The sequence below is a fragment of the Monodelphis domestica genome, chromosome 1 (genome assembly GCF_027887165.1).
Source record: "Monodelphis domestica isolate mMonDom1 chromosome 1, mMonDom1.pri, whole genome shotgun sequence".
In the NCBI taxonomy this organism is placed as follows: Eukaryota; Metazoa; Chordata; class Mammalia; order Didelphimorphia; family Didelphidae; genus Monodelphis; species Monodelphis domestica.
Window position 1 is genome coordinate 36767227 of NC_077227.1, and position 14473 is coordinate 36781699.

Genomic DNA, 14473 nt, shown 5'->3' on the forward strand with positions numbered 1-14473 from the left:
CTCTCAGCTGTTTCTTAGTCGTAGGAGCACTCAATTTTTGAATATTCTCAATTCGTTTTGGAGAAATATAACGAGCACCCTCAGTCAAGATGAATCCCAAATATTCTACTTTTTGGAGACACCATTGAACTTTATCCTTGAAGATTTTATGTCCTCTTTTGTGCAATTCCAAAAGAAGGTGTTTGCTATCTTCTTGACATGTTTTTGCATCTGCTGAAGCCAAGAGTAGATCATCTACATATTTGATTAATTTGCTATTTTTAAATGTTATATTGTCTGTGTCTTGGCTCAAAATTTGCTCAAATAAGCTCGGACTTTCGACATAACCCTGTGGCAGCCGACACCAGGTATATTGTGAGCCCTTCCAGGTGAAAGCAAAAATATGCCTGGAGTGCTCATGTATTGGTATGGAAAAAAAAGCTGAACACAAGTCTACTACTGTAAAGTATGTAGCTGTGCTAGGAATAGATGAAATAATAGTATGTATGTTAGAAACTATGGAGTGTCTCTTTATAACGTGATTATTCACTGCCCTTAGATCCTGTACGAATCTATAGAGGTGTTTGCCATCAGGCCCTTTTTTGGTTTTTTAATTGGCAGGATGGGCGTGTTGTATTCAGATTTGCAAGGGATTATTATTCCCTGTTCTATTAATGAGTTAATAACTGGTATAATACCCTCAATTGCCTCCTTTGAGAGGGGATACTGAGGGATGGAAGGAGGTGGGCTAAATTTAGTTTTTATCTGCACAGGAACAGCCAACTTAAGTAAACCTACATTGGAAGAAGATGTGGCCCAAAGAGACTCCAGTATATCTTTAGGTATTGCAAAGACGGGATGTTCTTTTTTTTCCTGACTCTCTGAGAGAATTACAGGGAGTAAATTTAAAGATTCCTCTGGTACTTCTAATGATAATGAGCCATCTGGGAAGCAGGTTATTGTGGCTCTGAGTTTGCATAGAAGGTCCCTCCCCAGCAAATTTAAAGGGGAGTCAGGCATCAAAAGGAAGGAGTGTTGTACCTCGAGGGGTCCTACAGACACCATTCTAGGAGGAAGTCTTTTAACTCTTTGGGTAATTCCTGATACTCCCATTACATTCTCTGAGCCAAAAGAATAACATTGTTATTCTTTGTTCTCTTTAATACAGACCAGGAAGCTCCGGTGTCTAATAAACAATCATAATAGCTGTTACCCACCTTTAAGGTAACATGGGGTTCATTAGTATGGGGAGGGCAGTGGATAGGGACAACAGGTAGTAGGACAACAGAGTCCGGGAAATCAAAGGTTGTATCCTCTGATTCCTGTGACCCAGCCCCCCCTGGACACCATCATTGTGTTTGGGATATTCCTTGGGCACCCCCCTGAAGGGCACCTCTCTGAGGGTCATTAGTACCTCGAGTATTTTTTGGACGAGCTCCATTTCTCATATATTGTTGTTGTTCATTATCATTATAATTTTCTTCATTTGGAGCATTGCCATTATTTTCCCAATTCCTATTTCTATAATCCTGGTTTCTAAAGTTCTTCTAAAGTTCTTCTTTCTTTTTTTTTTTAAGTATTTTGTGAAAATGTAGGTAGATCATACTTCTTTTTTTTTTAAAATTTTTAAACATTATTTTATTTGGTCGTTTCCATACATTATTCACTGGAAACAAAGCTCATTTTCTTTTCCTCTCCTTCCCCCCCCCATCCCTCTCCCATAGCCGAAGCACGATTCCACTGGTTATCACATGTGTTCTTGACTTGAACCCATTTCCCTGTTGTTGTAATTTGCATTATAGTGTTCATTTAGAGTCTCTCCTCAGTCTTATCCCCTCCAACCCTGTAGTCAAGCAGTTGCTTTTCATCTGTGTTTTTACTCCCACAGTTTATCCTCTGCTTGTAGGTAGTATTTTTTAGATCCCTGCAGATTGTTCAGGGACATTGCATTGATACTAATGGAGAAGTCCATCACCTTCGATTGTACCACAGTGTATCAGTCTCTGTGTACAATGTTTTCCTGGTTCTGCTCCTTTCGCTCTGCATCACTTCCTGGAGGTTGTTCCAGTCTCCATGGAATTCCTCTACTTTATTATTCCTTTTAGCACAATAGTATTCCATCACCAACATATACCACAATTTGTTCAGCCATTCCCCAATTGATCGGCATCCCCTCGTTTTCCAATTTTTGGCCACCACAAAGAGTGCAGCTATGAATATTCTTGTACAGGTCTTTTTCCTTATTATCTCTTATAGCTGGATCAAAGGGCAGACAGTCTTTTATCACCCTTTGGGCATAGTTCCAAACTGCCCTCCAGAATGGTTGGATCAATTCAAACTCCACCAGCAATGAATTAATGTCCCCACGTTGCCACATCCCCTCCAGCATTCATTACTTTCCTTTGCTGTCATGTTAGCCAATCTGCTAGATGTGAGGTGATACCTCAGAGTTGTTTTGATTTGCATCTCTCTGATTATAAGAGATGTAGAGCACTTTTTCATGTGCTTATTAATAGTTTTGATTTCTTTATCTGAGAACTGCCTATCCATGTCCCTTGCCCATTTGTCAATTGGAGAATGGCTTGATTTTTTGTACAATTGATTTAATTCTTTATAAATTTGAGTAATTAAACCTTTGTCAGAGGTTTTTATGAAGATTGTTTCCCAATTTGTTGCTACCCTTCTGATTTTGGTTACATTGGTTTTGTTTGTACAAAACCTTTTTAATTTGATGTAATCCAGATTATTTATTTTGCATTTTGTAACTCTTTCTAATTCGTGCTTGGTTTTGAAGTCTTTCCCTTCCCAAAGGTCTGACATGTATACTATTCTGTGTTCGCCTAATTTTCTTATAGTTTCCTTCTTTATGTTCAAGTCATTCACCCATTTTGAATTTATCTTGGTGTAGGGTGTGAGGTGTTGATCTAAACCTAATCTTTCCCACACTGTCCTCCAATTTTCCCAGCAGTTTTTATGAAATAGTGGATTTTTGTCCCAAAAGCTTGGATCTTTGGGTTTGACATATACTGTCTTGCTGAAGTTGCTTGTCCACAGTCTATTTACTTTCTGTCTCTTAGCCAGCACCAAATTGTTTTGATGACCACTGCTTTATAATATAGTCTGAGATCTGGGACTGCAAGACCCCCTTCCTTTGTATTTTTTTTTCATTATTTCCCTGGATATCCTTGATCTTTTGTTCTTCCAAATGAACTTTGTTATGGTTATTTCTAAATCAGTAAAAAAAATTTTTGGAAGTTCCATGGGTATGGCACTAAATAGATAGATGAGTTTGGGTAGGATGGTCATTTTATTATATTGGCTCATCCTACCCATGAGCAGTTAATGTTTTCCAATTATTCAAGTCTAGTTTTAGTTGTGTGGAAAGTGTTTTGAAGTTGTGTTCATATAGATCCTGTGTTTGTCTCGGGAGATAGATTCCTACATATTTTATTTTGTCTAAGGTAATTTTGAATGGGATTTCTCTTTCTAGTTCTTGCTGCTGAGCTGTGTTGGAATTATATAGAAATGCTGATGACTTATGTGGGTTTATTTTGTACCCTACAACTTTGCTAAAGTTGTTCATTATTTCGATTAGCTTTTTGGTTGAATCTCTAGGATTCTTTAAGTAGACCATCATGTGATCTGCAAAGAGCGATAATTTGGTCTCCTCCTTGCCTATTTTAATGCCTTCAATTTCTTTTTCTACTCTAATTGCTACTGCTAGTGTTTCTAGTACAATGTCAAATAGTAGAGGTGATAATGGGCATCCTTGTTTCACTCCTGATCTTAATGGGAATGCATTTAGTTTATCCCCATTGCAGATGATATTAGCTGATGCTTTTAGATATATACTGTTTATTATTTTTAAGAATGACCCTTCTATTCCTATGCTTTCTAGTGTTTTTAGTAGGAATGGGTGTTGTATTTTATCAAAGGTTTTTCTGCATCTATTGAGATAATCATGTGGTTCTTGTTGGTTTGCTTGTTGATGTGGTCATTTATGTGGATAGTTTTCCTAATATTGAACCAGCCCTGCATCCCTGGGATAAATCCTACTTGATCATGGTGGATGACCCTTCTGATCACTTGATGGAGTCTTTTTGCCAGTATCCTATTTAAGATTTTTGCATCTATATTCATTAGGGAGATTGGTCTATAATTTTCTTTCTCTGTTTTTGGCCTTCCTGGCTTTGGAATTAGTACCATGTTTGTGTCATAAAAGGAGTTTGGTAAAACTCCCTCTTTGCTTATTATGTGAAATAGTTTGTATAGTATTGGGATTAACTGTTCTCTGAATGTTTGATAGAATTCACTGGTGAATCCATCAGGCCCTGGGGATTTTTTCTTAGGAAGTTCTTTGATGGCCTGTTGGAATTCTTTTTCTGATATGGGATTATTTAAGAAAACTATTTCTTCTTCTGTTAGTCTAGGCAATTTATATTTTTGTAAATATTTATCCATATCACCTAGGTTGGTATATTTATTGCCATATAGTTGGGCAAAGTAGTTTTTAATGATTGCCTTAATTTCCTCTTAATTGGAGGTGATGTCCCCTTATTCATCCTTGATGTTGTTAATTTGCCTTTCTTCTTTCCTTTTTTAAATTAGATTGACCAGTACTTTGTCTATTTTGTCTGTTTTTTCAAAGTACCAGCTTCTAGTCTTGTTTATTAGCTCAATAGTTCTGTCACTTTCAATTTTATTCATTTCTCCCTTAATTTTTAGGATCACTAGGATGGTTTTCTTCTGGGGGTGTTTAATTTGTTTGTTCTCAAGTTTTTTGATTTGCATTTCCAATTCCTTGATCTCTGTCCTCCCTAATTTGTTAATATATGCACTCAGGGATATGAATTTTCCTCTAAGTACTGCCTTGCCTGCATCCCATAAGGTTTGAAAGGATGTTTCTCCATTGTCATTTTCTTCTATGAAATTATTAATTGTTTCTATGATTTCTTCTCTAACTATCCAATTTTGGAGTATCATGTTATTTAATTTCCAATTAATTTTTGATTTGGCTCTCCATGTACCCTTGCCGATCAATATTTTTATTGCCTTGTGATCTGAAAAGGCTGCAGTTATTATTTCTGCTTTTCTGCATTTGAGTGCCATGTTTCTGTGACCTAGTGTATGATCTATTTTTGTGAATGTGCCATGAGGTGCTGAAAAGAAGGTGTATTCCTTTTTGTCCCTATTTATTTTTCTCCATATGTCTATTAACTCTAATTTTTCTAAGATTTCATTCACCTCTTTTACCTCTTTCTTGTTTATTTTTTGGTTTGATTTATCTAAATTTGATAGTGGTTGGTTCAAGTCTCCCACTAATATGGTTTTAATGTCTATTTCCTCCTTCAATTCTCCTAGTTTCTTATTAAATATTTGGATGTTATACCATTTGGTGCATACATGTTGATTAGTGATATTTCCTCATTGTCTATACTCCCTTTTAGCAGAATATATTTACCTTCCCTATCCCTTTTGATCAGGTCTATTTGTGCTTTGGCTTTGTCAGATATCATGATTGCAACTCCTGTCTTCTTTCTATCAGTTGAGGCCCAAAAGGTCTTACTCCAACCTTTAATTCTAACCTTGTGAGTGTCAACCCGCCTCATATGTGTTTCTTGATGACAACATATGGTAGGGTTTTGGGTTCTAATCCAATCTGCTATTTGTCTACGTTTTATGGGTGAGTTCATCCCATTCACATTCAAAGTAATGATTGTTATTTGTGGATTCGCTGGCATTTTGATATCTTCCCCTAGTTCTGACCTTTCTTCTTTAGCTATTTCCTTTTGAACCAGTGATTTACTTTAGGTCAGTCCCCCTAGTCCCCTCCCTTGAGATGCTTCCCTTTCTAGCCCCTCCCTTTTTATACTCCCTCCTCCCTCCCCCTCCTTAATTTTCCTTTCTTTCTTGCCCTAGTGGGTAAGATAGAATTCAGGATCCCACTGGATCTAGATGTTCTTCCCTCTCAGATTTGATTTCACTGAGAGTAAGGTTTAAGTAATTCCACTTCATGCTCTCTTCCTCTCCTTCTCATATGAGAGTTCTTCCCCTCCACTTCCCATGTGTATCTTTATATGGGAAAGGTTATTCTATTGAGTCCCCCCCTATTTCTTGAAGTTAATCTTAGTATTATTGACAGTTCCCCCCCCTTTTCCTTTCTTTGCCCCCCACTTTCCCCAAATCTTCTTGATGCCCCAATCTTTCCCTATGCATGTTTCTTCTAACTACTCTTATGATGCTACAATTTATGATAGTTACACAAAACATTTTCCCCACAGATTAATATATATAATTTGATGTAAATGTAGTCCTTATAGAAGAGAGTTTGACTTAAAGAAAAAGATAAGATTTATCTCCTTTTCCCTTTCTTTCATATTTACCTTTTCATGTTTCTGTTGCTTTCTGTGCTTGGATATCGAACTTTCCACAGAGCTCTGGTCTTTTCTTAGCAAATGCTTGGAAATCTTCTATTTTGTTGAATGCCCACACTTTCCCCTGGAAGTATATAGTCAGTTTTGCTGGGTAGTTGATTCTTGGTTGGAGACCCAGCTCTCTTGCCTTTCTAAATATCGTGTTCCATGCTTTGCGGTCTCTTAGTGTGTTAGCCGCTAAGTCGTGTGTGATCCTTATGGGAGCCCCCTTATATCTGAAGCTCCTCTTCTTGGCTTCTTGTAGGATTTTCTCCTTTTCTTGGAAGCTCTTGAATTTGGCAATTACATTCCTAGGGGTTGCCTTTTGGGGATTTAGTATAGAAGGTGTTCTATGAATCCTTTCTATTTCTACTTTGCCCCCTTGCTCCAGAACGTGGGGGCAATTTTCTTTCATAATCTCCTGTAGAATAATATCGAATTTATTGTTTATCTCTGGTTTTTCTGGGAGCCCAATAATTCGTAGGTTTTCTCTTGTACCTCTGTTTTTGAGATCGGTGACCTTCTCAGTGAGATATTTTATGTTTTCTTCTAATTCATTAATTTTTGGGGTTTGCTTTATTGATTCTTGCTGTTTTATCATCTTGCTTTCTTCAAGTTGCTTGATTCTGGTCATTAGGGACTGGTTTTTCTTTTCAGCTTTGTCTGCCCTTCTATTGGATGCTTCGAGTTCTTTTTCCAATTGAGCAGTCTTATCTGTCAGACTGCTGATCTCTTTCTCCCATTTTTCATTCCAGGTTTCCATCTTTTGGATAAGTTCCAGTTTGAGATCTTCCAGAGCTTGTTGAATGTTTCCATTTTGGGAGGAATGTTCTGATTTTTTTTGGATTTCCTCCTCATTCTCCTCTTTTCCTTGGGTACTTCCACCATAAAAGTTTTCAATAGTCACGTTTTTCCTTTCTTCCTGGAGACTTGATTTTGGGCCATGTGAGCCATCCCTTTGGTGGTTTTATTCCCCTTTCCTTTTTGGTCTGGGGTCTGGGTGATATGGGCGGGTTTTCTGTGAATTTAGGTTGCCTCAGACTAGTTCTTCCCAGCCTCTGAGGTTTCTTAGAGAGCTGGGTCCCTGATCACAGCCAAACTGCCCGGGTGTTCAGCTGCGCCCAGATAATCAGCGCGTGGTCCACCCCTGGTGTTAGCTCTGCCCAGATGTTTAGAGCAACCCCCCCAAGTATACCTCCACGGACCACCCTGCTCAGCGCCATGTTCTCCCATGAAACCACCCTGAAACATTTTTTTCCTGGCTGTCCCCAGATCCCAAGGACCCTGGAGTGCCCCCCCCCAGACATAGACGTTCCCCACTCACTCGCTGTCCCAGTGAGCACTCAGGTAGCTCACTCTGGTTTGGTTGGGGAGGTGGGGAGGGAAGGGTGGCTCACTTTACGTTTCTGTACAAGCTTTCCCTCCTTGTTATTATAGTGTGGAAATGTTCAAGCTCCACATACCTTCACCTCTGTGGGATACTGGGGAGTCCTGTTCCGCCAAAGGTAATTTTTATGCTCCTGTGATGTAGTCTATTTCGTTCGGTGCGGGGGAGAGGAAGCGTGTGGTGTCTAGATTGCAGCCATGATTACCCCTAAAGTTCGTATTTCTATATTCATTATTGTTATTTCCATGGTCATTATTATAATTCCTAGAATTCTGGTTTCTATGACCATTATCATCATTTCTATAGTTATTATTTCTAAAGCTATTATTAAACTGTGTATTCCTTCCAATCATCTTAAGAAAGGTTCTACATTCCATCATTTTGTGGCCCTTCTTCTCACAGAAGTGGCAAGTAATGGATTGATAATTGGATTTCTGGAGAGGGGCAATTGTTGTTGGTTCATTATCATGCCCACTTTCTAATTTAGTTATCCTATCTATTAAATATCTCATTTTTTTCTTCATTTCCTCCATGTCATCATTATTTTCTTCCTCCTTTTCTTTGTTTCCCTTTAAAACATATATAGCTGTTTTTCGCAATTCTTCAAGGTCCATATCTGACCATCTTGGGTATTGTGTTCTAAAATATTTCTTAATTGCTTTGCAAGAGTTATTTACAAAGATCCTTCTAACTTGTCTTAAGCTACTCTCTTTAGCTAGGTCCCAATCTTAGTATCTGTCCCCAAACTCGATTATTCTATCCATGAATCTGGAGGGTGTTTCGTCCTCCTTTTGCTTAATTTTTTCAAGTTCTGTCCACTTATCTGTACTGTCTGCACATTCCTTCATTGCCGCGAGGATGGCCTCTCTACAATGGTATAGTTATAGATAATCCTCAGGATTGTTATATTCCCATTCGGGATCCTGAGATGGCCAATATGCTGCATTACGCCCCTGGGTTTTGTTGACATGAGCAATTATTTTATTTTTTTCACGTTCACTTAAAAAAGCCTGTAGTAAGTTCTCAACATCCTTGTAAGAAGGATTATACTGAAAAAATATATCTCCCAGCTTTTTTGCTACTAGAAAAGGATCTTGTTCATATGTGGGGATATTTCATGTAAATTCATTTATTTCTTGGGGAGTAAACGGTATCCTATGTCTTAAAGTCACCAGATCCCCATTCCGTCGTATTTCAGCTACTTCTCTTAGAGGAAACAGGCCTCTCGTTGAATTTTGTGCCTGTGGGTCAGTTTGACAAGGGCAGGTTTCTCTAGGAGGACAAGATCTCCTTTGCATTGGAATTTGGTTTTCTGTAGGAGAGGGAACATGAGAAACTGGAATTGCAGGGGAAGGGTTTGGGGGATTAAATTCAGTCAAGATTTTCACTACACAAAAGAAGCAGTCTGTTAACTGGGCTATAGGGAAGGTGTTTTCCATCTCTATTTCAGGGAAGGAAATTTCCTCATTCAAAGGTTCAGAAACAGGTCTGTTTCTGGTAGAGTGGGTATTTGCCAATTGATCCTGTAAGAAATATTTTAGGTCTTCTAATTGGGCTTGCATTTTATCCTCAATTTTTTCTATTTTATCCTCAATATTTTCTATTTTATCCTCAATATTTTTTATTTTGGCAACTCTAAATATAGTATTTAGGAGTACAAAAATGACAGTAACTATTAATATAAAAATTTGGAGGTATCCTGCATTCCTCAATGCACCTAATTCTTCAGCTGCCATATAAATGTTAAAGAATGTAGTACTCATTTATATATATATATATATATATATATATATATATTTTGTAATTATTTCTCTAACAGTCTTCACAAAACACATGGGTAACAGGGCAAAGCAACAAACTTTCCACAGGGTGTTTTTAGTCTTAATTTAGGCAATTGCTAGCCAGGACCTTAGGGTCCTGTTGTTAAGATCTAAAACAGCTTAATTTAAGGAGAAAAAAGGTTTTTTACTCACTCATTCTTGCAGCTGTAAATTTGAAGTCAAGTTAAAAAAAAGAAAACAAGACTGACTGATATGCAAGTAATAAAGCAAAAAAAAATAAAGGAAAGAGATTTCACAGAAATATTTTGAGGGTTTTCTCACCAAATTCGTGGTCAACCATAAACTGTGATAATTAAAATGTTTTGGAGCAAGGGAAATATATATATCAATTATGACCACTGAAATATGTTTTCTACTGTGTCTTGGTTTTATATAAATATAAGATTGTCGCATATATTCCCAATTTATGAATATGCCCAAGCCAACTGGGTTTTATAGAGAAATTTAATTTATAATACACTGATTAATCAATAGAAAAAGAGAGAAAGTAAGAAAGGAATAAGAATGAATAAATCACTGAGTTGGTTTTATCACTCACCCAAGATCTCTCTAGGTAAGGCTTCTCATGCCAACCTCAGGCTCCACCTTCAAGAGAGCCACCTTTCAAGAAATGTTTCCAGAGAATTCTCCTCCTTCAGAGCCAGCCTTCTCTCCTGGTTTTCCCACAGAGCAACCTCCTCAGTCCTCCTTCAGAGCCACCTCGCTCAGAGCAAAACCTCCTCCGAGCAAAAAACTCTCCTCCTCTCTCCTCAGACCCAGCTATCTTTAAGGAAACCATCTAAGTTCCCTCCCCTCAGTTCTCACATCTACCAATCACTGTCAATGTCTCCCCTGTGCCAATGGTGCTCTAGTTTAACCCAGAACTGCCCAGAGGTCTGTGGCTTTGCACATGTCTGTTGAAGGTCATATTCTCAAATAATTAAATCTTGACCTTTGCTGCAGCCCTTCCTAAATCCTGTTATTCTAAGTAGGGTGGAGATTGTATTTCCCAAGACCTGGTTCTGTCATTCCAAGTATCTCTATTGTATCAATTCTAAAATCAATCATGACTCAAAGAACTTCCTGTTCTATGCTTAAGCATAAGTCAAAGCCCTTTCCATTGTTTAGCAAAAGGTTTCTGTCCTGAAGTAGTCTTAAGTAGGGAGGAGAAGGATCCTCCCATGCCAAGGGTTTTCACATTCCAATAGAGTTCTTACTATCAGTAGGAAATTTTTCAAGTATGAAATTTCCCAATGGTGAAAATTCCAACATTCATGAGTCTAAGAAATTTTAAGGTTTACACTTTGTACACATAAGATGAAATGTTAAATGAATTCACTGAATATAAAATAATTAGCTATGAGATAAGGTAGTAGTATTTTCATTCCTTTTAGTTTTGCTCCTTTGAAATCCCTATCATTGCATTTTTCTACTGTAGAGTTTTGTGTTCCATTGGTAACTATTTAAGAACTAGAGATGTTGGGTATATGACCTATGGGAAATTTATAGGAAGTCATGGGGGGAAAAACCACATATAGATGTGATTATGATCTCCTTTCAAAAGTCCACTCTTGTTGCCTCTCCTCTAATTCCTTAAATTTTTGCAATGGTTCTATCATCAATATTCAACATAAATTGATCTCTCCAAATTTACTAATGGTCTCTAAATTGCCAAACTGGATGGCCATTTCCCAATCCACATTCTCCTAGACCTTTTCACTGTTGACTGCCCTCTTCTATCTGGGTTTCTCTAATCCTTTGCTTTCATTCTCTGTCTATTTTCTTCTTACTTGTCTGATTAGTCTATGTTCTTTGCTAGATCATTTTACAAAATGAATGACAAACTCATGGATATTCCCTATGGTTCTGTCATGGACCATTTTCTCTTCTCCTTCTACATTCTCACTCTTGATAACTGCATCATCACTATGGAGATATATTCCAGATATAGACATGTTGACCTACTATCTCTCTTGAATATCCTTAGACTTCCCATATTCAATAAGTAGAAAATGGAATTCAGTATCGTTTCCCTAAATTCAATATTTTTTTTCAAAATTTCCAGTTCCTGGCTAAGGTGCCAGTAAAAACCAAAGTTTATACCACTTTCGACTCTGATCAACAGACTTTAGTGGATTTCTATTACCTCTGAGATAAAATATATACTTATTTGACATTTCAAATCCTTTTTTTGTCTCTTTTTTCCCAGCAATTCCCAGTATATATCATTCTTCTTGGTAGGGAAAACTATAATCAAGTAATAAATGAACCGCTCTCCCTCTTATCTGTTGTGGACATTATTGTCCAAACATATAAACAAATATCCTTTCCCTTAGTCAATTTTGCTTTCCCTTCAATAGAACTTTCAAAAACAACTCTGTTGTTCTCATCTTCACTAAATTAAACCTCAGATCATTCTGTGGTTAGCACTTAACATGTCTGCAAGACAACTCATTTGTTTCTGCACACACCAAAACTACATCTAAACTTGTCCATTTCTCTTCCCCAAGGAGTGGGCTACTTTTGAAGAACTTCCATTCATCCTGATTTAAACCACAGATTCATTCTTGACTTTTCATTCTTGTTTATTACAAATATTCAATAAGCCATTGGCAAGTCTGTATATCTCCCACATCTATTCCCTCTGCACCCTTCTCATGTTCACTGACCGAATTTAAGACTCTCATGCTCCCTGACTTTGACTATTTTTATGGGTCAGTGAGACAGGCACATAAACTGACTAATTCTGTGAGTTATCCTAAAGGAAGGAGAAAGTGAAATGCAAGAGGCATGTCAAACCACTGCAAAACCACTTGGAAACTGGTAGAGACAGCCCAGAACTGTTACTCAAGAGTATTTGGGAATGGCCCATTTATATCAGTAGCTCCTGCATCCAGCACAAACCAATCATCATTTAAATGAGGAGAAATCACTGCTGAGAAGCATCCTACCTTTTTCACCACTTACTAATACCAATTACTAAACACCTGAGCCTGTCAGACAGGTAAGCCCAAGATTCCTAGGAGAGACAAAGATCTGTAGACCACCGTTTCTTCTTCCGTAAGAGCCACCCTCAAAATTAGCCCTGGAAGCAATCACCTGGCAGTTGCTTTTATCCATCCTGCAGTCACAGACAAAGAAGATTAGAAAAGAAAAGTCCCACCACCAAAATCCCTGGCACTGCCCAGTGATTCAGTGTCAGAAAAAGATATGATTTTTTTTGAGTCAGAAAATAACATTAAATGTGTTGTATTATATTTTGATTTGTTAATGTGTCCCAATGAGCACAAGGCCTTTCCCACTGGCATGCAGCTGAAAACTCTTACTTTGTTATCACCATAGTATTGAGCACATAGTAGGCACATAGTAAGTTATTTTTAATCTATTTTTCAATAATCTCCAGGTTCTAATATTTCTCCTCTGCTGTGAATAATCCATACCACTAACAATTTAATATTCCTATAAAACAGTTCTGACAATGCCATTCTTCTTCTCAAAAGCCTGCAGGAGCTCCCTGGTGCCTCCTTAACTTGGTAATTAAATGCCTCCATAGATGGCTGCCACCCAAAGGTCTTTGACAAGATATTCAGTGTAAGTTTGACATTGCTAATGCTAATCAAATATAAAGCCACACCATCCATTATGTAGGAATCTAAATCAACATGAGTCCTGATTCAATTATTCATGTGAAGCCTTTGTGTCTCAACCCCATAATACAAGCAGCTTGAATCCAAACTTCAAATCCATCCCCTTTACCTTGGACATTGTTGAAACCATGTTCTTGAAATCAAATTGCAGGAGGTTTCCAAAAATGGGAAGAGGAGTGGGACCTGGTGGGAGCTTCCCCTTTTTGGTCCCATAGTTCCATAAAGATAAGAAGATCAGAAAAAGGACACAAGTCAGGAGGACAGTTGTGGTGAGTCCCCAAGGCTCCATTGCCAGAGAGATGGTCCTACAACTTTCAGAGGTACCAGCTCGGTCTCTTATATTCAGTCATAGAGAACATGGGGTGGGACTGCTCAGCCAATAAGAGGATAGTCCTTGAAGGCAAACAAGATTTATTTTATATTAACTCAGGTTAGTTTAGTTATCAAAAGGTTATTAAGGTAATGTCTATGTATTTGTTACTTTGGAATCTGTCCCTGACTCTACCCTGACACCAAAGTGGGACTGTAAAAGTATGTTGTCCAGCTTATCTTGTTGGGGGGGAAGGGGTCATAGGCTGATGATAATCAAATTTCTGTTGGCTTTCAGACATATGTTGAACTAAGAAGAGAAAAATAAATGTCGAAATTCATCCTGAGAGAAGGGGGTTATTGGGTCTACATTGTCAGATCCTGCAGGTTTGACCTTTTAGTAAACAGATTAGGTGTGATCTCCTTGCCCCCTGAGCTACACTGGGCTTAACTGACTTCTTTAACATCATTCTTCTTTCTCCAGCTTTAAGAAGATTCTTCTTGTGAGAGAAGGTGGCAACATAATATGCACTGATATGATCTAACTTCTTTCTGTTCTCTTTGAGTAATGACCCCACCTGACCATGGGGCCATGCCCACCATCTATGCCTTCTTTGTTCTTCTTGCTTTCATCGTTTTGAGTATCATCATTTTTGTATCCCTTTGCATCTTCTGAGCTTTAGTCTTCTCAACACCGACCTTTCATGCTGGTGCCTTTTCTTATAGCAGTCCTTGGTGAAACACATCTTCTAATGAGGTGTTTATATTTCCTTTGATATGGTCCAATGCTATGATGCAATATGATTCCATTGACATATGCTCTCCTCTATTATAAGTCACTACTGACTCCATGGCAAAGTATGAACCCATCTCTCTCACAGACCTCCATGGAGTACCTGCCCCATTGTAGCTTGGAGG

At 38.0% G+C, this 14473-nt stretch overlaps 1 protein-coding gene across 1 annotated transcript in view; it reads right to left on the bottom strand.

The window, feature by feature from the left end:
• LOC100026618 (cytochrome P450 2C23-like) overlaps positions 1 to 13550 on the bottom strand; it is a 38038-nt gene extending 24488 nt beyond the window's left edge. The window contains exon 1 of the mRNA XM_001377126.5: positions 13356 to 13550. Coding sequence (XP_001377163.2) covers positions 13356 to 13535 — 180 coding nt within the window. The 5' untranslated portion in view covers positions 13536 to 13550. The remainder of the gene's footprint in view (positions 1 to 13355) is intronic.
• Between the last annotated feature and the right edge of the window lie 923 nt (positions 13551 to 14473).